The 27,338-nt window shown below is 44.2% G+C and overlaps 1 protein-coding gene across 1 annotated transcript; it reads right to left on the bottom strand.

The window, feature by feature from the left end:
- Positions 1 to 158: 158 nt before the first annotated feature.
- LOC311240990 (fructose-bisphosphate aldolase A-like) lies at positions 159 to 26,350 on the bottom strand. Its single transcript, XM_084329633.1, has 8 exons — positions 26,201 to 26,350; positions 25,257 to 25,375; positions 21,673 to 21,936; positions 16,358 to 16,518; positions 14,099 to 14,182; positions 5,654 to 5,828; positions 3,827 to 4,026; positions 159 to 884 (listed from the first exon to the last, which is right to left on the bottom strand). Exons 2-8 carry the CDS (start codon positions 25,366 to 25,368, stop codon positions 789 to 791), a joined length of 1,092 nt encoding a protein of 363 aa, XP_084185759.1. The 5' UTR covers positions 25,369 to 25,375; positions 26,201 to 26,350; the 3' UTR covers positions 159 to 788.
- Between the last annotated feature and the right edge of the window lie 988 nt (positions 26,351 to 27,338).

Raw genomic sequence — 27,338 nt, 5'->3', positions numbered from 1 at the left:
GTGTGTGTGACAACTACTAGAGTGTGTGTGACAACTACTACAGTGTGTTTGTTGCCTCACGAAGCTCTCTGGAACAAGCGTTGGCTAAGAAACATGAAAAGGTGTTTGTGTGTCAATATTCACATGTTGGGTCAAATACACCACAGAAGAGCGGTCAGTAGTAGTGAATAGGATAACTTTATTTCTCTATCCAGTGTATATACTGTAATAGACTACAGTTACTATAATATACTCTAGGGGGGGCGGGGCTTCCTCCGGCAGGTTGGTTCAGTCGAGAGATGAAGGCACTCAGGGATTTAAGACCATGTTGCACACAATCACAAGGGGTTCGTGGGCGGGTGGGGAGGAGGAAGGGGAGGGGTTTACAGAGTAGTAACATTGAGGGGGGGTGGTGGCTGTGGGAGGTGAGGGGGGGGGTCTTCTCTCTCGTTACAGGAGGGGCCAATTCTCTCTTGTTACAGGAGGGGCCAATTCTCTCTCGTTACAGGAGGGGCCAATTCTCTCTCGTTACAGGAGGGGCCAAGTGCTCAAATACAAATAAAGTGACTCACACAACACATTCAACTACTAGACAGTAAAACGACCGTTACGAGTGCAAATTAACAACTAATAAAAGTAGTCATGGGGGGGGGGGGGGGGGTTGTCATGGGGTGGGGGAGTAACAGGAATGAAAAGCCCATGCAGTAAGGGGGGTGAGGGTAGGAACGTTATCGTCTGATTGGACCACGTGGTTGAATGGAAGCGGACTGTGGATGAGGGGTGGCGTTCGGGGGCCGTCTGCTGTGCGCTCAGTAGGCGTGGTTCTCCACGTAGAGGGAGTCTGCGCCGGCGGCACTTGTGTCTCCAGAGGACACGTACTTCCCCTCAGCCGCCTTGCTGTTGTTCTGCGTGAGGGAGGGAGAGAAGTGGAGAGAGAGTCAAGTCACCTTTATTTACAAACGACAGGAATCATTACAATAAAATACATAGCAATAACAAAGACGAGACGACACAGCACCAGTGTAACATGTGACAAAGTACGAAGTCAATAGAATACAGTACAGATATACAATAAAATAATAAAATTAGATAAGATAGGATAAAAAAATGTGAATTTAGATGTGATTTCAATATTTCAATAGTGGGACAGGACTTAATGTGAGACGGAGACTGTGGAAGAGCTGGCTACTGCTCTCGCTTTCTGGCTACAGAGAGAGAACTTCATCATGTTCTCTTGTGGGTTTTCTTTTCATCACACTGTCATTTGCAATGATTGCAGAGGACGTCTCTGATCTTAATCTGCCATCCCCGTAATTACTAAAATAAAAAATTCCAGCGCAAATTACCTACCATAATATATGTCATTAAACACAGAGGTCATCTGATAATATTAGTCCTGTGTGAATCAACAGCTCAGTCATTTGGGGTCATAATTTGTTCTTATAAACCAATTGTTTTTCTAAATCCAATACAGGAAGGTTTTTAATGCATTTTCAGTGCAAACGTCAAGTCTGTTTCACCTCAGGATGGAGATCGATAGGCCTACAGTTGCTTCTTGAATATAGTTACATTCAAAGTAGGTGCACTTACTGTAACTGTCCAGTTCATTATTTCCCCCCCGCTGGATTGTCATATTGTTATCGTTAAAAGAAATATTGAAGTACTCTGCATGATTAAATGATTGCATCGGGCAGTGCATTTGCTGCTATAAATAGGTTTGAGGTGCCATTTGAAACAATAATGTTTGATCACGCACCCCAAGAGTCAAAACTATGGGGTGTCAAGTTAGATCTCAGGACAATCTGGATAAAGACGTATTACATGTGAATGCCCATCTGGAAATGGTCATTTTGTATTACCATGGGTCCCCACCTACAGTAATACCAGTCCCGTGCACATAATATGTATCCTTTCAACAATTGACATTCACTCAGGAATGCAAACCATCTTTCACATGCAGAAATAAATTATATTTTGCACCCCCTACACACACATTTCCCCCCCTATATTCAACAAATGCTCTGTCAAAATAAAATGACAATTGTTTCAATTTCACTTTTAGAACTGAATGAACTGGAAGGGTATTATGCTGCATTCGTTTATGGTCGGAGGTGGGAAGTGGGAAACACGTCATCTCCGACCCACGTGCGTTTGAGCTACAAAGTCGGAAAAACATGGATGCTCACACTAAACCTTTTTTGGCAGCGTTTTCTTCAACAACATATAGCTAATATACTTACAAATGTACTCTTAAAACAACTAATAACAACATTAACGTATATACAATGTGAGTGGCCATGTTGAAATTACATCAAATGACACTGAGGCTTGAGCGGGGGAGTTGAGAAGTCATACCCGAATTTACGACTATGAACTCCGAGTTGATGCGTTTTTTATTAGTTGTTTCCTAGTAGGAAGTCGGAATTTCCGACCTTCAAGTTAAAAAATTTATGCAGCATTAGCCCCAGTTGGGATCTTTGGGGTTAAAGGTCCTGTGCATTATAAATGGCTTTTTCCAGTGTTGATGCGTTTTTTATTAGTTGTTTCCTAGTAGGAAGTTGGAATTTCCGACCTTCAAGTTAAAAATTTAATGCAGCATTAGCCCCAGTTGGGATCTTTGGGGTTAAAGGTCCCGTGCATTATAAATGGATTTTTCCAGTGTTTAGGTCTGTGTCTCTAATTACCATATTGGTGGATTGCTCTAATTCAGTTGAGACAATTTCCTCCTTCAGTGAATTAGGTCATTCTGATTTGACTCGCAAGGTGACGTAGCAAGGAGCTGATGGAGCTGATTGTGATCTGATTGGCTCTATGGTTGTAGCGCATAGTGTAACCCGACACTTCCTCAAACGGTTTTTGACTGCGAGGCAGAGAACAAGCGAGCGAGAGAGGGAGAGAGAGAGATAGAGAGGGAGGGAGAGAGAGGCATAGTGTAACCCGACACTTCCTCAAACGGGGTTTGACAGAGGCAGAGAACAAGCGAGCGAGAGAGAGGGAGAGAGAGAGAGATAGAGAGAGATAGAGGGACCGCGCGTCTTCTCTCACACACGGAGCATTTATACAGGTTGTGTGTAAAATAAATGCTCTGTGCCTCCGTGTGTCCCTCTCTCCCTTCTCTCTCTCTCTATCTCCCTCGCAGTCGGGAGCACTAGCATATCACTGTAATATCATAGCGCATGCTCCCACGCGCACGCCCGTATTCCGATCCGTACAATAATACTCACAGAGGTATATATTGTCATTTGAAACAAGTTACCAATGCATTGTCCCGTGGGATTATGCCCCCCCCCGCGGCCAAATTCATTAGTATCCCCCTCCTCTATCTCTCTCTGTGCCAGTCGCAGACTATGTGGATGACTGTCACTCAAAGTGCTTATGGGCGGAGCCAGGCCAACACAGCCTGAAATCCAAAGGGAGAAAAATGATGGTTTTGAGTACTTGATTAGAAATATAAAACAATGCATTTAAAAAAAAATTAAACCTTACAGATGTGTTCAATAGACTCACAGGAATTGTGTAAAGTTGCCCAAATAGTGCAAGGAATAGCAATGCACGTCCCCTTTAAGATATGATAATAAAGACATAATCTCCATGTAGTCTCCTCTTTCCCCTCATGCTCATTGCTCATACCAAAAATCCACATGATTTTCCCAATTCTCATTTTGATCACATACTTTTCCAATGTGTCTTCAGAACAGTCCAGATGTAATTTACACAAGTGTCATTTTGTGTGTAATTATTATTATTATTATTATTATTATTATTATTATTATTATTATTATTATTATTATTATTATAATTTTTTTAAATAATGGTACAAAAACACTTCCTCCTCCTCTGTGCTCACCAGGGCTCTCTTGATGTACTCCTCTTGGCAGGCCTTGCCATTCTCCTTCTTGCCTCCCCAGGCCTTGAGTGCGGAGGCCTGCAGGGCGCGGCCATAGGAGAAGGTGAGGGCCCAGGGCCGGTGCAGGGGACACTGGTTGATGGCGTTCAGGTGGATAGTGGCCTCCTCCTCGCTCTGGCCGCCTGACAGGAAGGTCACACCTTGGAGGAGGAAGGAGAGAGAAAGAGAGAGGGGGGGTCAGATGGGATAGGGAAGGTGGAAGGAACGGGTGTATTTGTTTGTGTAAGAGGGGGGCTTTACTTTGGGAGGGAAATACTTTGGTTTAACTCTTATCTTGATAAAAGGTGTTCCCCAAGGATCAATCTTGGGACATTTATTATTTTCTATATTCATCAATGACCTTCCTTCAATTTGCTCTAATTGTAACATTCAATTATATGCTGATGACACAGTGATTTATACATCCCAGTCACAGTTATTGCATATTAAAAACCAGTGGTGCAGTGCTGGTATAACTCGGTATAACGGCGTTATACCTCGGTCACTGAGGCTGAAGTACGCGCAATCGCTTTTTACATGGCATTATCCAACCGGACTCCCGGAGAAGCATGCAGCTGCAGAGCCGCAGAGCCAGCGGCGCTCTCTGGGCCGCGCGCTGACGGCCGCGCTGTGAGGCAATAGTATCCAGCTGCAGGACGAGAGCAGCCAAAAAAAACTGTGCATGCGCGCGCACGCGCACGCACGTGGAGCGTTTGACCTACTGTCAATTTACTGTTAAAAACATCAACTTGATTTCAACATGGTTCAGAATTGGCTGTTAATTACTTAACATAAATTAAATATTGTGCTTTTTGTGACAAGGGAAATTCTTTGGTCTGATAGTCTGTCCATTATTTGTGACAATGTTCTTCACTTGTATTTATTTCAATTACCCCTGTTATCTCAAGCAGTTGTTAGAACCATATCGATCAACATACATTGTTATCTCAAACAGTTGTTAGAACCAAATCGATCAACATACACAGTTGTTAAAACCGTTCAAATAGTTTCCTCAGAAATTGGTCAAATGGATAACATTTTTAGGGCTCCTTCTGATTGGAATAATATATCAAATAATTTATATATTAATACCATAATATCTATCTTAATTTGGTATATTATAAAATCACTTTATTTTACCATCTTAAAAGAACACACCAACATTTTGGGGAATTAGCTTACCGTCTTCTCCAAAGAGAGACAAGAAGATAGATACCAGTTTCCTCTCTGTGCGTTCAGGTAGAAAGCTATCTGGCTGCATGTTAGCCTAGCTTAGCACAATGAATGGAAGCGGACATGACCGGTTTGCCTTCGGGAGAGGTGTTAGTTGGACAATGCCTAGGCTAACCGGTCATGTCCGCTTCCATTCATTGTGCTAAGCTCGGCTAACATGCAGCCAGATAGCTTTCTACTGAATGGACAGAGGAAACTGGTATCTATCTTTTTGTCTCTCTCTGGAGAAGACGGTAAGCTAATTTCCCAAAATGTTGGCGTGTTCCTTTAAAACTAGCTGCTCATTCTTTCAAGTCAAGTCATAAGTCAAAGTCATAATGTTATGTTAAGTGTTTTGGTTTATTGTTGTGTCATACTGTATTGTGTTTCATGTTGCAGGACCCCATTGAAAACGAGATGCTACATCTCAAGGGGTTTATCCCATGAAACAAACCAATAGAAATTACATTTCCACACAAATTTAGGCCACAGGCCGTACTTTGGGTAGCCTCGGTTTACAATGAGCCGATGTAACTGTGTGCGTGAGTGATGTAACTGTGTGCGTGAGTCTCTCACCAGGCACAGCGGGGGGGACGGTGCGGCGGAGGGCGGTGACTGTAGCCATGGCGACCTCCTGGGCACTGTACTTCTGTGGGCAGGAGTGTCCGGCTGTCACCATGTTGGGCTTGAGCAGGGTGCCCTCCAGATACACATGGTGGTCAGACAGCGCCTTGTAGACCGCCGCCAGCACCTGGGGAACAGGCAGAGACAACTTGTTAAAGGGGAACAACAGCCATTTAATAAATCAAATGTATATATCAGGGGCTGGCAACCCGCGGCTCTTCAGCCACTCTGCTGTGGCTCCCTGTTGCTTTAGCCTCTTAACGTTATGGCACGCCCATGCACGGGACGCGCACACGTCGTGGCACTTTGCGCTCGTCTGCCGGCTCGGATTTTTCGTCGATCATCCAATACACCGTTCGAAAGTTTCATTTGCTGCCTTTCGAACAATTGCGTGCTTCGGGTCTCGACTCGAGTTACATGACGATATATCCGGCGAGCTTAATTTGACAGGCCGCTCTGTCAAATGACCACATCCGGTAATGAACGGTCCTGAACTGACCAATCACCGCTGATGGCAAAATAGCCAACGAGCATCCGCTCCAAAAGAGATCCCACACAGGCGGGTGAGAGTGGGGGAAGGAGCCACAAGAAGACGAAGAAGTCCATTGTTTTGACTTGCGCATCTGAATGAATGGCAGCGGTACACACATTACCAAACCCTTTCTCAAACAAAATCTTTCCGTGGGATTTTTATCAAATTTGGACCATAAGACTTCAGACTTCAGGCTATGGAACCGCAGTGTTTTCCAGTTCCTACCTCTATGCTGGAACTTAAAAACAGGCATCTGGCAACCATTAAACAGAAATGTGAGTACACACAACTTTTACTTCAGTGTGTTCAAACCTCTATTTCTCTTATACATTAGCAGATTGTTATTGACTTAGCAACTTCAGAATGTTACCTTTCAAAAGAGACCAGACTTGTGCATGTGCTATAAGTATAAAGTATAAAGCTAAGCTTTGCAAAAAAGGTATGCAGTCGTCAAAAACTAAAATGGCCCCGTTTTTGCCTGATGCTTAACTCATCCGGTGCCGTTAACGTAGAACTACGTTTCTGTCGCCCGATCGTTGAGTGCCGGAAACGTAGACAGGGCTCTACAGTGCGACCATATTGCTTGCATATGCCCCTAAAAATAAGTGTGTGCGAACCTGAAAAATCAATTACTCGCACGGCGTGCGACTGAGTGCAGATTACAGCCTCATTCGTTATTTTTTTTCTCCGCTGTGAGAATCGTTAAAAAACTACAAGTCCCACAGTTCACAGCCGCATAAACGTTCCAATCACAGTAGTTTCCTGTGGTCACGCGACTGGAAACTGAAAGTAACGATCAGCGTCACTGTCTTGAGTCAGACAATACAGCCATGTCGAAGCCCATTCATTTTTATTTTGCGCGAAAGATACCGGTGAATGAGAAGTCAGGCGAGGCAGCTCATGTTACAGAGGTGATAGTTAACGTTAACGTTAACTGTTACAAAGGGTCAGATTAAACCGAATATATATATTTATTGCTTGAGATCCCATGTATAATATTTGTATATCGTCTGATATCCCTTGTATATTCTTTGTACATATACACGGAATATCCCTTTACCTGGTACAGGCCAGACCATAATATTCGTTCTCCTATTGGCCACGGCCATACCCCCAATGTCTAGTTCAAAGCCACAGCCAAGGCTTGTCTCAACATGCCCAGGTTTGCGCAGTAATACGAGACAGAAATAAGGTTGGCACTAGATTATTCACCTTACGTATAAATACGTCGCAGGTGGATACAGCAGTAGTCTTGTCTTATCCTAAAACGTTCGTTCAACGTATCGTTTGTTCCTTACTAGTAAAGCCTTCATCACGAGTCAACGACCAAGTGAAGTGAGCAACCTTGCATCTAAATAGAGCACTTAGAACCGCGTGCGAATAGGATAGTAAAAGTGTCAGAGCTTAGTGAAATAACGTCAAGTTCGACCTAGTTAATGTGAAGTACCGTGCATAGGAGAATCTACACCGGTGAATGCAGAGCCCTTTCCGGCTGGATTATTGCTTTGGTACTGTGGCGGCTGGAGCAGAGAACCGTCTACCCCCACTGCTGTGTGGGATCTACCCGTGAGGAGCATCACTCGAGCCCGTCTCTAGGAGGAGGCTGGCTGGCTTTCATCCAGGCTGTCCCGCATACTTGGATTATAGTTGCTGCTTTTGTCTGCCGATCGAGGGGAGTATATGTACCGCCTCCCGTAGCTGGAGCTTATTGATTCCTCGTTGATCCAGACTTTTGCTCCCGAACATTCCTCCCCCCTGCTGGCTTACAACCGGAGGGAACCCCCTTAGTATCTCCAGCTGACCTACGAGTGTGCCTTATATAATTCTTATGCTACAGGTGGTATTAATTATCCCCTTCGTAATATGCTCATGGACTTACGCTCTTGACCTATTCATGCACATTCTTCGCCCTACAAGCGCAACTCTCATTCTTAATAAATGTAAGATAATCTTGGTGCTCTTCTAATAAATATTATAAACAGTACTTTCTTGTTAAGCCGTGTTATTGTGGGGGTGTTCATCTCATATACATGTGTACTGTATGGCCAGTAGTAATGTACATAACGCAGTAGTGGTTTAATGATACCATACTTATTCAATACAGTCAGGGAATTGTACCCCTCAGTTACATTAACCAAGATACTGACGCTAGCCAGCATGCTAGCGAAGTTGGCCAAGCTAGCGAGGCTACACCCACTGTAGCACCCAATATACCCACTGTAGCTAGCGAAGCTACACCCACTGGAGCCGGAGGGAAGACATACAAATTTAACGTGAATTGGCTAAACATTTTCCCATGGCTAGAGTTCGAAAACAATGTCATGTTTTGTAAATATTGCAAAGTAGGATCGATGCATTGCGATGCATTGTTAACCCCTACACCAAAGTAACTGGCCCACTGTGTATGTGTGTACAGCTAACTTGGCTAGCGTTATCAACCGCAGAGGTGGGCAATAGGGTCCAGCTGCAGCGCCGGACGGCCAGAGTGCAAGCGGTGTGACGTCGTAATTGGCAGAATCGACTGTCAATCAATGGTCTACCTGACACGCAAACTCATAAACAATGTTTCTGTACTGGAGGTGTACAGTATTTTAACACTTTGGCTGCCATGGGTTAAATTCATTATCAACCGTAGGTTGCCGGTTCTATTTGTCTATGGAGAAAGTCCCCTTCTTTGCAGGGCTATAACTTTTTAAATTCTATTGCTACATTGCCATTATTAGGGCCCATTCAAAGTCCTATATGTATTGTTCATTGTGTAGCAACGTTAAACTTTTTCATTCACATATTCATAGTAAAGTATGGTCTAATGTATAAGTATGTTTTCATCTCTTTCTGCAGCTTTCTCCAGAACGTGATCTATAGCCCCAAATACATTATATTGATGATGCAATACAGTTTTATGGCAATCAGCGTGATATAAAAAATTCCAACTAGACGTACTTCTAGAAGTTACTACACGTCATCTGATGTTGACCGGATGGGCTAGGGGGCGTTTATAATTCCGTGGGCAGCGTTATACCAATCATCTAATGTGGGTCAAATGTTGATAATAGCAGTTAGTATCGAAGACGGTAACTTTACACGCTAAAACTCACCCCAGTCTCCGCTCGCCGTTGGGCGATCATCGTAGAGTAGAAATTTTTTCATTATGGGATGTAGATTTACCCGGTCCATCTCCAGCTTGTATAATGGTATATACGTCCAAATCATGTTGTTTATCGAGTTATTGGCAATCGATCGCTGTGTATTGTGACGAGCTAGAATGCCGGGACCTATAGCGAGTGCCCGGAAGTAATACGGCCGTCCAGCACAACCTCTATGGCACTTCCTGTTAAGCGATTGCGCCGATCGGCCACCAGATGGCGCTCCTGAACCGCCAGAGAGCTCAGTGGGTCCTCCTGGTGGATCTCAGGCCAGCGGAGGGGAAATATGAATCCGGTCCCAGATTTTTGAAATATTGATATCAAAGACGCTGTAAAGCGTCTTCGGCAACTTGAGCATGGCCGGGAATTACGTGTTTAAGCGTTTCCCGGCACCCAAAGTGTTAATAGGCAACCCTGAAAGGATTATTTTTCTAGAAGAGCAACACTAGCTCCCCCCTCTACTGATGACCCTGGTGGTAATGCCAGTGTTTTCTTTTTTGTTTAATGTCACTGCCTTTCTTATTAGGCAGAGTTGTTGGCTACAACTTTGCCACAGTAGGCATTAATCACTTAATTAATAGTTCAAATGTCTGTGTCCCATTCCCGTTTGCACACGCAGATGATACACACACACGCACACAGTGGGCCAGTGACTTTGGTGGTATGTGCTATTGCACAGATGTGTGTCCCGTTCCCGTTTGCACATGCACGCACAGTACAAATATACATTTCTTTTTGAAAAAATAAATAAACTGTTACTTGAAATATTTTCACTGTGCTCCTAAATATTTTTGGGTGCTCCTAAATTTCTTTGTGTGCTCCTACATTTTTTCATTTAGGAGCAGGTCTGTGCCCCTAGTGAAAAAGGTTAGCGTAGAGCCCTGGTAGATCTACGTTTTTCTCACAGTATTTCTTTTATTCGCTATTGCCATTCATAATTCAGCGGGGCACCTTGTGCATGCTGTACTGAATGTGTCTGAGCTGGCAGACGGTCTTACACCGCCCTCTAACGCCTTCGGCCATTATTGCACCCAGTTAGAAACGGGTTAGTTTATTTTCTCTACCGAGCTGCGGTGTGGGGGCGGGTCCTAAACACTCCGGCAAAACACACGCTTGTAGGGATGGTTTTGACTACTGACCCGCCCGCCCGTTGAAGTGCAATGCCCAACAACGTCGCGCTGGTCTAAACAACATTGCATGCGTGCACAAGGAAGGATAATAATTATGATCTAGCATTGATTTCAGGAAGATCCGATAATCAGGTGAAAAATTACAACGTGTTTATTGAATTACACAAAAACACAGTTTTCGCGTCTTTTCCCTGGAATGACTCAGAAGCACCCAAACTATATTCATATTCAAACCGGTATAAAAGGGAAATGTACGGATGAAAAAAGAATCTGTTTTTTGCATGTTGACCAGAAGCAAGTCACTGAGACTCGACGGCGTTATTAGACCCATAGCTATACTATAAAATATAGGTTTAGCTCTACAAACTACAACTACGTTTACATGAGATTAATGGACGGCAAGGAAGGGGTCACTTCCCGGAAGCGGCGTGGCACTCAATGTGTTAAGAGGTTAAGGGGATAACTATATATAAAAACGTTATACACTGTGTTATCTTCATTTTAGGGTAAATAGTAGGCCTGGGCGGTATAATTTTTTTCACACCGTCATAATCTGATGACCTAATACCCCGGTATACGGTATATGACGTATGACTTTCATTTTCATCAGCAGGGGGGGGGGGGGGGGGGGGGGGGGGGCGGCGCAGCTAACAATATCCTCGTTATTATCACCATACATAACGCTTGCTTATATTGAAACACGTTGAGATTAGGGCCGTTCTTTCAACCTGAAAGTGCACTTTCTTCAACCTCAAGGTAAACAAATCACAGAAGGTAGGCACTGCCGCCTGCCGGCACCATCCAGGTATCGATGTGAGCTAACGGTAGCTAGTTAGCCCGGCCGGCAGCCCGGCACCATCGTATCAACGTGAGCCAGTTGCATTAGGATTAAAAAATGTCAACACTCACTCACCCCGTTTTATATTACATTCCCAAAGAAGTGCCTCCGTCTCTCGTAGTCTTGTTGTGCTGGATGAAGTCACTGGCGAGTCGACTCGTGGCGCAAGGGTTTTGCTTAAATCCGAACAAACTCCAGTCCTTTAATTGTCCAAATGCGACAGTAAGGGGACGAGCATCACAAATCAACCCCTCCATGCTCTGTCTCAGCGGTTTGCACTGTTGCCTTCTGGCCGCCGTTATGACGTCCCACCAAGTAGGACCAACCGCTACGCCAAATCTTTTGTCCCCTCGGCTATCAGACTTTTAAACACAGACAGTAGTCATTTTAAGTAGCCTTTTGCACTTGGTTGTCTGTTTTTACTTTTACTTTTATTGCTGGATTGTATCACATGGAGTGTTTCTCTTTTTATTTGCCGTGCTGTCGTTGAGATGTTTTGTTGTTTGTTTGTCTTTGTTGCTTGTAAGCTGCAAATATGAATTGCCCCACGCGGGACCAATAAAGTTGTCTGAATCTGAATCTGAAACAGTGTGTGCAAGTTTAGCTCTTGTTTGACAAAACGTTAGCCATCTGTGGTCAGGGAGCTCATCGTGGGCTGGAGTGACGGTGGTTAACTTCGACGCTTCATCGTTCAATGGTAACATATTATTATTATTGCTTAAGCTTTAGCAGCTGCTCAGAGATAGAGGAAATGCATACAGGTTAGTGTATGCTCAGCTCAGCTCTGTGCGGGGAAATACGGACCGCCTCCCCTGCCCTCTGCTGGCCGTGCTGTGTGTGTGTGTGCACGCACTTCAACCAACTCGAAAGTTAACTCCGTTTCACTAATGGAAACCGAAACCCAATGCCGTCCCTGTATAAACTCTGTTTCAGTGGAAATAGAAACTTAAAACCAACTGTGATTTTTTGACTGTATTGATTTTCAATACCGTCGGTATTTCTAAATACCCCGGTATACCGTAATACCGTCATACCGCCCAAGCCTAGTAAATAGGTTTTGCGGCTCCAGATGAATTTTATTTCGCGGGAGGGGGGGGGGGTGGCTCTTTTGATAGTAAAGGTAGCTGACCCCTTGTTTAGGGGGCAATACAAGATGTTAGAAGAAAGCCTACACTGTAGTCATGCCTGTTTGTGCATCGAGAGCATGCTTCAAAGCCTTTTGGGGAGAGCGTCAAATAATCTCACCAGGCAGCTCAATGAGGAAATTAATAGAGTGTGAAATTACAGTGAAATTAAAACTTAAAATACATATTCAATAATAGGGAGGTGTAGTGGTTACGTCATTGCCGTTTCCGGCCGGTCCACCTCGCGAAATCGCTATGTATTTCCCCATTGCCCATTTCTAAATTGTCTCATTTAAAACAAAAATAAAGCATGAACATTTGCATGGTGTACCTTTCTGTGCGTATTCATCCACAATCTATAGCTCAACATGAAAATATTCGCAATTAAAAAAGAATCACAGAATTTTCAAACAAAAATGCTTAAACAATAATGTTAGTGATAGAAGGGAACTTTTCAAAAATGGAAAGCTTTCCAATGTTCATGAGGCAGAATTGTTACAATAGCCGATAATCCATTTTCCCAATGATAAATCCCTATACGGGTGGACCTCGCGGGCGGTCCAAAGTGACGTCAGACTACACCTCTCTATTGGCAGAGCAGCATTTTCTGGTAGATGAAAAACGTGTAACCTAGGGCAGGTATATCTTACATATCTGAGTTTGTTCCTTTTACTGCACGGTCGTGGCTTGATACATTTAGCAGTTACCGGTACTCTCATGTGCTGTTCCTGACTCTAAATGACAAAATATTAATTTGTGACCGATCACCATTGCTACTCTCACTCAACCCTCCACAACACTGGTAAACATGACTTCTGAATCTGACTTGTAAACAAAAAGCAAATCGGCCAAATTGACGAGAGCACCGCTTGTCTGATGTAGCCTGCATACTCTAACCATGCAGCCCTCTGCCTGCACCGTTCACACTTTCCAGAGAGTAAGCTCACAAAATCAATGGCTACAGGAAAGCGACCAAACTCATAAATGTAAGTTACACCTGTCCTAGCTTTACAAGCATTTCCTCTTCCAGAAAATGGTAATCAGCCTGTTATTGAATCTGTATTTGACATTTTTATTTTGCATTCATTCCATTAATTTTCTCGTTGAGCTGCCTGGTGACGAAGCTCTCCCCACAAGGTTTTGAAGCGCGTTCTCGTTTAATGCACAGTAGTGCAGGCTTTTTTCTAACATGTTGTAGAACCTATTAAATAATATATATATATTTATTTTAAATGGCCATTGTTCCCCTTTAACTGTTTCACAACCTACCTATATAAGAATCAACATGGATCTTTCAGAGACACAGTCTAGGTCCCTATTGACTTCCACATTTTATACTTAGTCCTTTTTGGGGTGGACTAAAATAACTCAAATCAGACACGTTTCTTAAACGTCTCGGCTTATCCCTTGAATGTTGCCAGGTTATCGTGACCCGCTTTTGTACACACCGACCTTCGCACCACCGAGCACAATAACCGACCAACTGAGCAGATGGATGGATTACACTGTACACCTATCAGCCCCCCCCCCCCCCCGAAACGGAACGGTCTCTCCTTACTGCATTGTTGCACAGCAGCTCTGAAAGAGCAACAGCTCCAGTTCCCACACCGCCGGCACCATCACTCACCTTCTCAGTCACATACTGGCAGCGCTTCAGGCTGTGGTCGCCGTCGGGGAGAATCTCGGGCTCAACGATGGGCACGATGCCATGCTGTGGAGGAGTGGAGGGATAGAAAAGAACATGGCAACCAGCGTCATGACAACAGACAATACCGCTTCTCCTCTATGGGGGGGGGGGGGGGGGGGGTCATGCCTGGAGTATCAATTGCGCCAGAGTAAGTGCTTGAGCTAATTGGCCACGATGCAGTGGGTTGTGTAACCACTGCTATAGAGGAGTTAGTCTGTGTTTCGTCGAGAGAGAGAGAGAGAGAGAGAGAGAGAGAGAGAGAGAGAGAGAGAGAGAGAGAGAGAGAGAGAGAGAGAGAGAGAGAGAGAGAGAGACAGTGAGAGGGAGAGAGATAGAAAGAGACAGTGAGAGGGAGAGTGTTTGCACATCTCTGTTTGACTGCTTTTATTTCCAAAAATGTCCCATGTATTTTGTATGTGTTGATTTTGATCTGCGAGAACCGACTCTTGACAGACAGCCTTCAATATGAGGACATTTTGGGTTGTGAGGACATTTTAAAATGCTCATTATGGGGTTAAGGGTTAAGGGTTATGGTTAGAGTTAGGTTAGCTAAGGGGGATGTAAATCAATGCAGTATCCTCACAAATATTGTATAACCAACCCGGGTATGTTCACTAACCATCCATAGCAGTTGCTGATGTTACACACGTACAGGGAGCGAAATTAACTTTTTGACTCACCGGCCAGTGGCGGGTAGATGGGAAGAGTCTCCCCGCCAAGCATATTTCTTACCTGCCAATATATATTTTATATATACAATTTTTTTTTAAATAAAATATATATTATATAATCATACTTGTTGTATTATCTGCGAGACATCGCCACCACGCAATAAGTCAAAATGCTTGCTATCTGCAAACAGCTCCACTGTCTGTTTTGGCTGTGTTGCTCTTCTAGAAAAATAATCCTTTCAGGGTTGCCTATTGAAATACTGTACACTTTCCTACTGTACACTTTCCTGATTAATTGAAATGGGGGACCCTGATGTAAACAAGACGAAAGTCTTTCTCTGGTCTGCATCCCCTTAACAATTGTGTGTATTGAGCTGTACTGTATTGTACCCATTCTGCAATCTGTTAATAAAGTTTTCAATCAATCAATCAATCACACCTCCAGTACAGAAACATTGTTTGAGTTTGCGTGTCAGGTAGACCATTGATTGACAGTCGAGTCTGCCAATTACATCACATCGCTTGCACTCCGGTGCTGCAGCTGGACCCATTGCCCACCTCTGCTGTTGATAACGCTAGCCAAGTTATTATACACACAGATACACAGTGGGCCAGTGACTTTGGTGTAGGGGTGTAACAATGCATCGATCCTAAGGGGGAAATTCAACTGCATCGATTTGAAAATGTTAGAATAGATTATCGCAATTTTAATGTGTACACAGTGTTATGTTGTTATCATGTCCGTTACAGTCAACACAACGACATACGCTACTGCATCAACGTTATGATTAACAAAGCAAGGCATTCGTTTTGTTGCATTAACGTTATATTACTATTGCTATCGATAAATCTAGGTGTTCTAAAATCTATTGCTATTGGTAAGAGAGACTATAATAAGTTGGTGTCTCGGAAAACGAGAGCCCTGATCGTGGAGTTTCAGGAAGTAAACAAGAAAAATGAGAGCTTCCGATTGGTCATTTGCTTTATTTCCCATGAAACCAGTCACTTCACTCTACTGTGATTGGACCGTTGGCTTGAGTGCAATGTGGGACTTGTAGTTTTTTAACGATCTCGCAGCGGAGGAAAAAAAAGACGAGAGAGGCTATAATCTGTATTCGCACAGCGTGCGCGTAATTGATTTTTACCGTTCGCATACAAATATTTTTAGGGGCCTGCTTATGAACTACACGTCTACACGCCACACGGCGGGCAGCCCTCTAAGTGTCATGCGCCAAAGGTAAAAACAGACCGCCCCTGGCGGGCGGCGGGCTTTAGTTTCGGTCCCTGCACACGTATAAGGCTGTATTATGTAGCCTACGTGTGTGTGTGTGTGTGTGTGTGTGTGTGTGTGTGTGTGTGTGTGTGTGTGTGTGTGTGTGTGCGTGTGTGTGTGTGTGTGTGTGTGTGTGTGTGTGTGTGTGTGTGTGTGTGTGTGTGTGTGTGTGTGTGTACATTGCCATAAGTCTACATGTGTGCTTTCCAAATGTTTCTACATCTACTTGTGTGTGTGTGTGTGTCGAGGGCTAACCATCTGGCAGATGCTGGCGTAGCGAGCCAGGACGTTGGCGTTCTCCACGATGGCCAGTTCAGAGGGGGTGGTGTCGGTGATCTTCAACACGCAGCGCCACTTGGCGAAGTCAGCGCCATCCTTCTTGTACTGAGCACAGCGCTCATACAGCCCATCCAGACCTGAGAGAGAGAGAGAGAGAGAGACAGACAGACAGAGAGACAGAGAGACAGAGAGACAGAGAGACAGAGAGAGGAGGGAGGAGTAAGAGAGAGAGGAGGAGGAGAAAGGAGGGGGAGGAAGAGAGAGATTGACAGAATCAGAAGAAGGGAGAGAGGAAGAAAAACAAGTGTGAACATTATTTTTTATTTAGTTTGCGTGTGTTCTGGTGGGAGAGGTGAAGAGAGACAGGAGGAAACACAGAGGGACAGACACAGAGAGACAGACACAGAGAGACCGACACAGAGAGACAGACACAGAGAGACAGACATAGAGAGTGAGAGACACAGACAGAGACAGGAGGGAACACAGAGAGACAGAGACAGAGAGACACAAAGAGAGAGACACAGAGAGACAGGAGGGAACACAGAGAGACAGACACAGAGAGACAGACACAGAGAGTGAGAGACACAGAGAGACAGACAGAGAGACAGGAGGGAACATGGAGAGACAGACATAGAGAGTGAGGGCCCTTTCTCACTCACTCTATTCGTTTCTATTTCGTTCCGTTCCGCCCGTGCCGAGATCTGATGCGAACTCCCCCCCCCCCTCTCCCCCCTCTAGTTTGTGTACACACTTCAGTCTGGGTGCGCTCTGGGTTTTGTTTACGGTTTGCGTTTTGAGCTTGTAAGCTTGCCGTAGTCGATGATGTCACGCTCGAAATGTAAACACAGGAAGTGTTAACACGGAGACTGGAGAATGGATGTTGATATAAAGAAACAAATAACTAATAAATATGAAGTTATATTTGAACCTCTGTTGTTAAGCCTTGTCAATATAACCCACCCCCCTTTTCTCACGAATGGAACTCTGTTGTAGAGTCCGCTTTTGATCGTTGCAGGGTTAACAATAACGCTAAGCTAATGGCTAAGGCTAACGCTAACGTTACTACATGCAACATACTAGTAACATTGCTCGCATCGATTATATTGAATGTCATTGATCTACTGGTCGACCGAAAATGTAAACGGGAATGTCTTAACACGACTGCGGACTCTGGATGTTGATATAAAATGAACAAATTGCCAATAAATATGAAGTTATATTTGAACCTCTGTTGTCAAGCCTTGTCAATATAACCCACCCCATTTTATCACGAATGGATGGTGTTGTAGAGTCCGCTTTTGAGCGTTTTGAGCGATCTACTGGTCGACCACGGCCGACTGGTTGGGCACCACTGGTCTAATAGAAATAAATGCATTCGAACAATGTATAGACATAGCAATGGCAAACAAAATTTATGACGTTATGTCAGCACCAGGCGCCACGCCCGTGAAAAGGTACAAGCTCGCAAAGCCACACCCCCCGTTCTCCCGGGACCGACCCCGAGACCACCTCTGCCAGCTGATCCCGTTCAGCGGGGGGTGAAACGATTCAGTGCCGTTTCGCACCCCAAAAAGGGTGAGTGAGAACACTGCCCCCCGTGCTCCGGGACGGTGATTCGATACAAAAGGCTGAGTGTGAAAGCCCCCTGAGAGACACAGAGAGACAGACAGAGAGACAGGAGGAAACACAGAGAGACAGACAGAGAGACAGGAAGGAACACAAAGAGACACAGAAGGAACGTTTTAAGGGTGCGACGTCGTGCGCCTCGAGTCACACTTTCGTTTCGTTTCGTTTTTGTCACCCGAGCACACTGATGTAGTACACTGCCAAAGCAGTAGGTGGCAGTAGGTGGCAAACATGAAGGCAATTTCAACCAATCAGAACTTGAATGTGCCAATACACTTCCTGGAAGCTCCAGCAAAGAAAATGTCAATAAGGCAGGCGCCTATGCCGCGCCACCATCTTGCCTATTTACTCAATGCAGCAATTCTTTTTCAGCAACGCCTAATAAAAGTGCAATAAACAAAACGGATACATTCACTGTGTGTTCTGCCTGTCATTTGTTGATGAAACAAAACTAACATCAACACAAGTGACCACCAAGAGCGGATAGTTTAGTCTAAAAAACGATCGGTAGCATTGTTAGCTGCATGCTAACGTCAATGGAATTTGCCATTATAACAGTATAGCATTGTGGCTAGAAGCTAACGTTAGCTCACGCTACTTAGCCAGCACCAAACTGATGATATCGGGAGCTATCAGTGGTTAGATAACATTAGAGACAACGCTGTGTGTATTAAACAAAGGTGAATAGATGACTGGGCCATTTTGTTTAATGCTTGTTAAGTTGAAAGAAGAGCTTTGAGCTAACAGGGTTTGATAGCTAACACTAGCTCATGTTATCCAGTGGCAGTGCCAATCGGTAATGCTAGCAGAATGAATGGATGTAAACTTTCTTTAACATATTGCATATGGGTACAATACAATACGGCTCAATACAAACAATTGTTAAGGGAATGCAGACTGTTGTAGCTTGGACTGGGGTCCTTATAACAATAACTTGACAACACATAGTAGCTGCAGCTATTTGGTTTGGGACAGCTCTCTGTCACCGGAAGGGCACGCAGATGGTATCTACTGCGCATGGGCGTTTTCGCAACAACGGCTCATGCCTCATGCAGACTACACGCTGTTGTCTGCGCGTTTTTTAGCGTTTCTCCAAAACGCAAACACAATTTTGCGTTTCAGCCGTATCCACAAAAAAACGCCAAAAAACGCATTTCTGTGTAATAGGGACATGAAACGTATTCAAAAACGTATAAAAAAAACGCCACAAATACACTAGTCTAACCATGGCCTAAGTCATGAGGGGTGAAGGGACAGAGAGGGCGTGTTCTTGTGAGGTAAGAGACAGAAGAAGGAGGTAAGAGGCTGCAGGAGGAAGTGGGTGATTACTAAATAAGCATGACTTGCATATTTTCACAGTATACAGGAAGCTAAGTACAGGAGAAGCTAAATACATATTACTACAACCATATTACTTCACTGTTACCAACCGTTGAAATTACAACTAGCTGTGTTTAAAATCTAAATGAGATCAGGAAAGGACATGTGCAGCTAAGTAATCAGAGAAGACTAAAGCCTGATATTCCATTCCAAAATCCTAACCAAATTGAAATGGTGGTAGACTCCACACATAATGTCATAATTCTTGTCTTTCATTTGTTAGAGCTCTCACACATTAGACGATTTTGTGAGCACCATGAAGCTTACACTCAGGTCCCGACTCTCTGAACCTAGAATCTTGCAAGCACTACAGGGCTTGATATTAACACTGCCACCCACCAAAAAGGCTTTTTGGCCTTTCTGTGCCAAAAGAAAACTGAAAGTGAAATTGAGACTGCCATCATGTTCGTAAACAAAAACGACCCATAGGACTGCTCTGTCTCTTGGTTTGGACCCCCATAAATATTTTTTATATTTAAAGAAAGATGTTGTGCATCAAGAGAAAAGTGAGAAAGAAAAGGCAAATTATTTGGTGTTTTCTCTCATCTCTGCAACATTTTGATGGCTTTCTAAACCCTCTGGCCACTGAGACCCGGAAACGAGGCATTGCACTGCCCTGGATTGGCCAACTGTTCAACTCTTTGGTTTCTCTGTGGTTCCCCCACACACTACAGGAATTTGATTTGTAAATATATCCAACATTTGATATTCCCGAATGGCTAGCGAGCAGATCGTTACGCTTCCGACTGAATCTGTCAACACCTCGGACTACAGAATAATCAAGCACATAATCAGTTCCAACCAGCCTGAAATCGGGAACGCCCCGTGATTGATGGAAGGGGCGAATTTGGCCTAAAATTGGTCCAATTCTTCTCTAATGTGTGTCAGGCTTAAGGAGTGACCTTAAACACCCCAGAGTTCAAGGTTCATAGGTAAATAAGTTATATTATTATTAGTAGTGATGATAATAATAATAATCCTGATGTAACCTGTACCCTCCAAAGGCCATACTATGGAGAAAACTGCCATGGGAGTAGTTATTGGAACTGGAAGTACAAATGTTTTGAATCGTATTCAACTTTACAATATGTACTGCTAACTACCTAGACACTACAGTCTGGGTTTCTACACTGTTTTGCAAATCAAATTCAATTACTTTTCCATTCTATCACATATAAGTGATAGACTGCCATGTTTCCTTCTATGATGACCCTACCAGCTGCCAGGCTTGATTTTAAGAGACTATGCGCTAATTTACATGATTATTATTTAAGTGCAGAGGGTTTCACACACACTAAAGGATGCCTGACCATTTATTCAAATCAAAATAAGCTTAATCTTATTTTGGACTACAGATGTACAGGTATCAGTGTTCAGCTTTCAGTCGTGAGCAAAAACCCTCTACACTTAAAGGTGCTATAGATAACATTCAGCCACTAGATGTCGCACTAGACATTCAGGTGCATTCCACGTGAGGAAAAGGGAAGTAGGGAGGGGATACATGCACGCAACATGTAAACAACATTCATTTTTGACCTGCCGCATTTTTTTATGATAAATTCATTAATCAATCATTATTTTGGGGGGGAAAGCTATATTTTTATCCCGCACCTTTCTAAAAGCTCTGTGGATTTATAGTTTTAAAAAAAATAGCACCTTTATAGCCTATGCATGTTGAAATGCAACTCGTGTAAGCCTTGAGCGCATGCCGCATGTAGTGGGACATCACCCTTTCAAGATCCAAATTGCCATGACATTTTCCAAAACTGGCATAACCTGTCCTTAGCGTGGAAAACACAACTCACATTCCTTGACTTTTGCCGTTTTCGATGACCGCAGAAACCATGTCCAGTAGCCTGGAGGACATTTATTATGCAAATTATGGTATCATTGTATCCTGTGTGGTAAGGTTGGGTGGTCCTCCCTGGTACAGAGTACAGACGTGACTTGCACTGGCATCTGTTTCTGTATAAAGCTTTTATGATGATCTTCCACCATACATCACTTCATTACTGGGCTGGAACTGTGGACCTTATCACACTCGCTCTGGCTTACGCTTAAGGTCCCCAGAGTTTGCACTGAATTAGGAAAATCTGCTTTTAGCTTCTTTGCCCCTGACATGCGGAATGTTTTGCAAAACACTTTAAAACTCAATACTTTAGTTTCCATTGGTCAGTTTAAATCTATAATAGCGACCCATTTCACCACTTTTCTGTTTGTGATTGAATGAATTTCCTGTGTGGTGAGGCTGAGGTTTAACCCCCAGGTGTCTGCCTCTGTCTCACCCTGGGTGGTGGTCTCTCCATTGGTGCCGGCCAGGGGCACCACGCCCTTGTCCACCTTGATCCCCACCACCATGCCCCTGTCCTTGATCAGCTCGGGGAAGAGCTTTCCGGCATCCGTCTTCTGGTAGAGCGTCTCGTGGAAGAAGATGACGCCGCCGATGCAGGGTCCCACGCGCTCGGCGGTGAACAGGAGCTGGCGGTACAGGCGGCGGTTCTCCTCTGTGTTCTCGGCGTTGATGCCCTGGAAGCGCTTGGCCACGCTGCCTGGAGACGCCAGGTGGGGAGGAGAGAGAGACTGTGGTTATTTGGTAGTTTGGTAGTCAGTTCACAACATCAAATCACTGTTGTTGGGTGAAAACCTTGTAACTCTTGTAATAAAGCCTTTATTAAAACGGTTACATCTTAAACATTTTCAAATGTTTACTTTGAACATTTACATGATCTATTGTACTAGGGAGGCACCGATATGAACATTTTGGGTGATAGCGATAACCGATATTACCACTGTCGAGTCGATATGATCTGTATTAATAAAACTAATTTCTACGATTATCAAATTTTGTACATACTGAAACCCCAATGTTAGCCCCCAATCCTGTGCTGCGGCATTGCCACATGCAAGTAACGTTACCCAAACAAACTGTACGTATCGGCCCAGAATCACTAGCACCAGCCGATATGTAGTGATGCACCCCACCGATGTGAAAATTGTGGCCGATACCGATAACCGATATTAATATTGCTGTTCTGGCCGATAACGATATTTACCGGTGTCGATATCTCTGTATAGAAAACACTTTTTTTATGATAATCAAATAAAGAGCTATTTTTCAAAACGCTTTTATTTTTTTTACTTATTTTCAGAAATGACTGATATTTTGAAACTATTTAAAGGCCAACTTGCAGGTTAAACCCTACTCTTCAATTATGGGTAGTTTACATCATTGGTATCTAATTTCATTATTTATTTTCTTCCATTTGACGCCGGAAATGCCACTCAGAAAGGGTTAAAAAGGTCCACGCACGAAGCGAATCAAAAAGCTTATCAGACGCTAGCAGGGCTGTGACGTCACTCGAGGCAACTTATGCCTTATGCCCGTCCGGGTCATAGTACTACTGGCTATATGGCTCTGGCTAACATTACCCTGCTAACGTTAGCATTATGTCTACTGTCGTGAACCATTTTAAATGAGTAAAATGTGCAGGTCCTCTTCTCAGACCTGTGGGGCAAAGCACTGCACACACATCATGCCAGCTAGCAAGCTACACGTCCCGGCATGTTGATACGATAGTAGCCCCTTTAGCTGCAGTCGGTGCATCACAGTCACGAAACGGGCTACCACGATAGCTATTAGCTAACTAGCGTTAACGTTGCAGGCTCGGACACCTTATGACTGACTACTACTGTTGTCGTGTCCGTGAGTTCCCTGGCAGAATACTTGTGAGGACGGGGGTGTGCAGGGAGGAGAGAGCCATTTTGAATCGGGCATTCGTGCCGGCTGGCGGGCTGCATGTCACGGCATGTTGATGGGCATGAACCGGTTGGGATTCGAGTGGACGCGGCCCCGCTCGGTGCATCAGTCGCGAAACGGGCTGCCACGATAGCTGTGGGCTAACTGGCATTGACGTTGCAAGCTCAGGCACCTTATGACTACTGCTGTTGTCGTGTCCATGGGTTCCCTGGCAGAGTACTTGTGAGGACAGAGGTGTGCAGGGAGGGGAGAGCCATTTTGGATCGGGCATTGTTGGGAGTTTCGAGAGTGCTGGCTACCAAGCTAAGCTAAGCTACGTTAGCTGGCTTAGCTACTAACGTTATATACACAATATGTACAACGACACAATGATTTACATTATTACAAATATGGTAACGTGGTTCATGGTTGTGGCGTTTACAAATAGTGGTTAGCTTTAGAGATGAATGGCTATGATCACGGAGCAATAGTGTTAGGTGAAACAGATATTTTCATTCATCACTCCTCGGCTAGTAGTAACAAGGCTCTCTGCTTCCTGCCTGTGACTCTCAGAGCCCCTCGCTGCCCTGCACCTCATGTGACGTCATCATTAAGATGACACACGCACGTTATTGAACCATGGATTAAAATATGCATGTGCGTGGAGCTTGTGGTTTGGTCGACAAAATGTTTGATAAAAACGCTAAAACTGGGTCAACTTCAACTTTTTTTCCCCTCTTCATGAAAGTCACTGTTGCCCTAGTCACATTGTTTATTGAACAAAAATACAACCTGCAAGTTGGCCTTTAAGGCCAAAACATGTCAAAAGGGGAAAAATTTATTTTTGGCCCATATCGGCCCTATCTTAATATCGGACCGATACCGATGTTTAAAAAAACGGCCATATCGGCCGATATTATATATCGGCGGCCGATATATCGTGCATCACTACCGATATGTTTGCCAATATATATCTGCCCAGTTTTACTCATCGGACCGATATATGAAAAGATTACCGATACCAATATAGTCTGACATATCGTGCATCATTCCCTACTAAGTATGTTTCGTGACTCTGGAGCCCTGATTCAAAACCCACACTGTCATACTTTCACAAATGGCATGAGTTAAATCTGAAAAAAAATAAGGTTGTTTTACTTGGATGACTTCTTGGAGATACCAGGTTTTCATCTGACAAAGGTGAGTATGGTTAAAAGTGAGATACGGGTGACTGGTTGGATGGATCAATGAATGGAAAGCAATAAGAACAGACTGGTGGAGGGAATCGGGATGGATGGATGGATGGATGGATGGATGGATATGGATGGCTGTATAGATTCAGATACATTTCCATGACATTTGTTTCCAATGGAACCAGAAACTGAAATAGACCATAACAACAAGCTATGTGTGTGTGTGTGTGTGTGTGTGTGTGTGTGTGTGTGTGTGTGTGTGTGTGTGTGTGTGTGTGTGTGTGTGCGCGCGCGCGTGTGTGTTGTAGTTTGTGGTTATACAGGCGTTGTTGAGCCAGCATGCTGCTCCGGGGCATGTGGTCGCCCGTGTGAAAAGGTGGGGATGTTGCCATGGTAATGGAAGTGTGTGAACAAAGGTGCCTCTGCTTGTATGTTACGCAATAACAACACTTTCAATGCATCATATTTATCCTTGAAGACTTGTGAGATGGTCACTGAGTAAATTAGAATCAAAATCCAAATGTAATCTGTAATCAGTGATATAATCCGATTAATTTCAGTCACAGTACATTTAGATCCAAAATGCCTCCAAAATACATACAATATGAGGTATTTTACTATACTGCTGAGACGATGTCTTCTATAGCTGAGACTGTGTCTTCTATAGCTGAGACTGTGTCTTCTATAGCTGAGACTGTGTCGCTGAGACTGTGTCTTCTATAGCTGAGACTGTGTCTTCTATAGCTGAGACTGTGTCTTCTATAGCTGAGACTAGGTCTTCTATAGCTGAGACTGTGTCTTCTATAGCTGAGACTGTGTCTTCTATAGCTGAGACTAGGTCTTCTATAGCTGAGACTGTGTCTTCTATAGCTGAGACTGTGTCTTCTATAGCTGAGACGATGTCTTCTCCTATAGCTCTCTGCTCTCGACAGCATCCTACCTGTAGATTCATCAGCTGCTAGGATACCCTTTCCAGGGGACACAATCCTCTGAGCAATGTCACTGAGCTCCTTCTTCTGCTCAGTGCTCAGGAATGGGTAGGAGTGAGGCATCTTGGCTCTGGGAGAGGGAGAGGGGGAGAGAGAGAGAGAGAGAGAGAGAGAGAGAGAGAGAGAGAGAGAGAGAGAGAGAGAGAGAGAGAGAGGGGGGGGGAGACGAGAGGGAGAGGGAGAGAGAGAGAGAGAAACAGTGTTACAAAAATCGAATCATTAGATGTCTAGATTCTAGAACACCTGGGAAGGATATATGGTTTTACGAGCTGAATGGTTACTTATCTTCAATCGGCTTTCAACTCGCATGTTATGCGCCATTTATAGCAAGGGCTTAGGCGTGGACAGTTCTCTGCCTGTTGCTCCCTATAGTCTCCGAGGCTCGAAGAGACGGTGACATAGCGCTCATTTCATCCGTGAAAACTGCGACTTTGCACATTTAGGGAATTCCTGTGTGTAGAAACCCCGCACACCCAGAGTGCGCATTTGGGATGTGATGCGTACGTGAGGATCTCGCGTTTGGTATAATAAGACGGGGCGTGTACAGAATGTTCTCCCAGATGTCAACGTGATGATTTCACTTCACAATCGCAGTGCATAGTTTACATAAACATAATAAAGGCGCATTATTATATGCACTCAAAATTGTACTTCCGCGTCTGTCCTTGCCCTCCCATCCGAATGACCTTGTGTTGCATTGGGGGAGTTGCCGGATAGGAACGGGGGCCCGCCTCACCAAAACTTCCAGCTAAATGAAATAGCTTTTATATCCAGCAACATCAACATCCTATCTCGTATCTACGCCTTTCTCCTGGAAAAAAAATAACTATGCATGTATTTCACTCCAATTACATCTCTGATGAAGTTATTAATAGAAGGAGAAGAAAAATCTTACCAAAGTATTTGTGCGATTAATGATGCGAGCAGAGTAGAGGAGGAAGCAGTGCGCTCTGTTGCAATGTCAGGCAATGGAGGAGGATTGTCCGGTATGTCGGTTAATGTCAAGTGGCAGAGGATGTTTTTCCGACAGTGTGACCCTCCAATCAAAACGCACTTTCCCATAAGATTGACGCACAGGTTCCGCCAATAAGGACACGACAATTTGCTCTATTGAGTCGTGTTTAGGCCCGTCTGCTTGCAGTGGGCGTGGCGTCTTGCTGACTGTGACAAAGAAGGCGTTCTTGAAGTAACGGGGTGGAAGAATTTGTGTGATGCTTGTACGTGACGAAACTCACGTGCACGATGTCGTGTGTCCAATGCGTGGTCGCCGGGCTGTCACACAGACGAAATGCAGGGACATTTTATAGGCTGACGTTACCGCAGTAGGTATTCTGTGTCACGACGCACTAGTAGCGGTCCGGGAAATTTCCATATAGGCCCATATAGGTGGACGATTGTGATACACTTGGATTTAATTATCAAATTAAATACATTTGATACAGTCTGTTGAACAGATTGGTACAAGTCAGCACCAGCTCTGACATCCAGACCCAGGTCTATGTGCGTTCCCCTCCCACCCGTCATGTGCTACATGATCATCTGCTGTGCCTGTTGCATAGCAACACTGTCCATTCGAAAGTATTCACGCATCAGGGACAGTATTTAGCTTGTTGCACTGTGAATAAGAATGTGATGTGCAAAGATGCCCCCATTTCCCAAAGCAATTGTCCAGACTATGGAATTGCTTACAGCCTGTGACCTTCCTCAGTCATTCAGTTCATGTTACATAACACTGTAACATCCTCACTGCAGGCCCTGGGGATGACTGATGCTTTTTCCACTGTGAGAAGATTAAAAAATGGATAGAACTATGGGGGGGGGGGGGTAAAGAGGAAGCAGAGGACAAGATATAGAGGGTGAATGTTCATAGATTATGAATGTTCAATCTATCAGCAGGCTTACAACACAGCAGTACAACTTTGTTCTCTGTTGAGTCCTGTGCCCTGTGATTAATATGATAGACACGACTGTCTGCCAATTCCCATTCCAGCTGTCTAGCCATTGTCCCTCCCTATCCTTCACTGCTTCAATTA

The sequence above is a fragment of the Notolepis coatsorum genome (assembly GCF_963971535.1).
Source record: "Notolepis coatsorum genome assembly, chromosome: 14".
Classification (NCBI taxonomy): domain Eukaryota; kingdom Metazoa; phylum Chordata; class Actinopteri; order Aulopiformes; family Paralepididae; genus Notolepis; species Notolepis coatsorum.
The sequence above is the reverse complement of the archived record's forward strand: the minus strand, read 5'-3'. Positions and strand labels throughout refer to the sequence as shown.

What these genes read in the sequence shown, in the direction of transcription:
- LOC311240990 (XM_084329633.1), bottom strand. Translation starts at nt 25,368, where the DNA reads ATGCCTCACTCCTACCCATTCCTGAGCACTGAGCAGAAGAAGGAGCTC. An exon ending in TGGAGAGACCACCACCCAGG is followed by an intron (nt 16,519 to 21,672) that starts GTGAGACAGAGG and finishes TCTCTCTCTCAG; the next exon opens with GTCTGGATGGGCTGTATGAG. An exon ending in CGTCCCCCCCGCTGTGCCTG is followed by an intron (nt 4,027 to 5,653) that starts GTGAGAGACTCA and finishes TCCTCCTCCAAG; the next exon opens with GTGTGACCTTCCTGTCAGGC.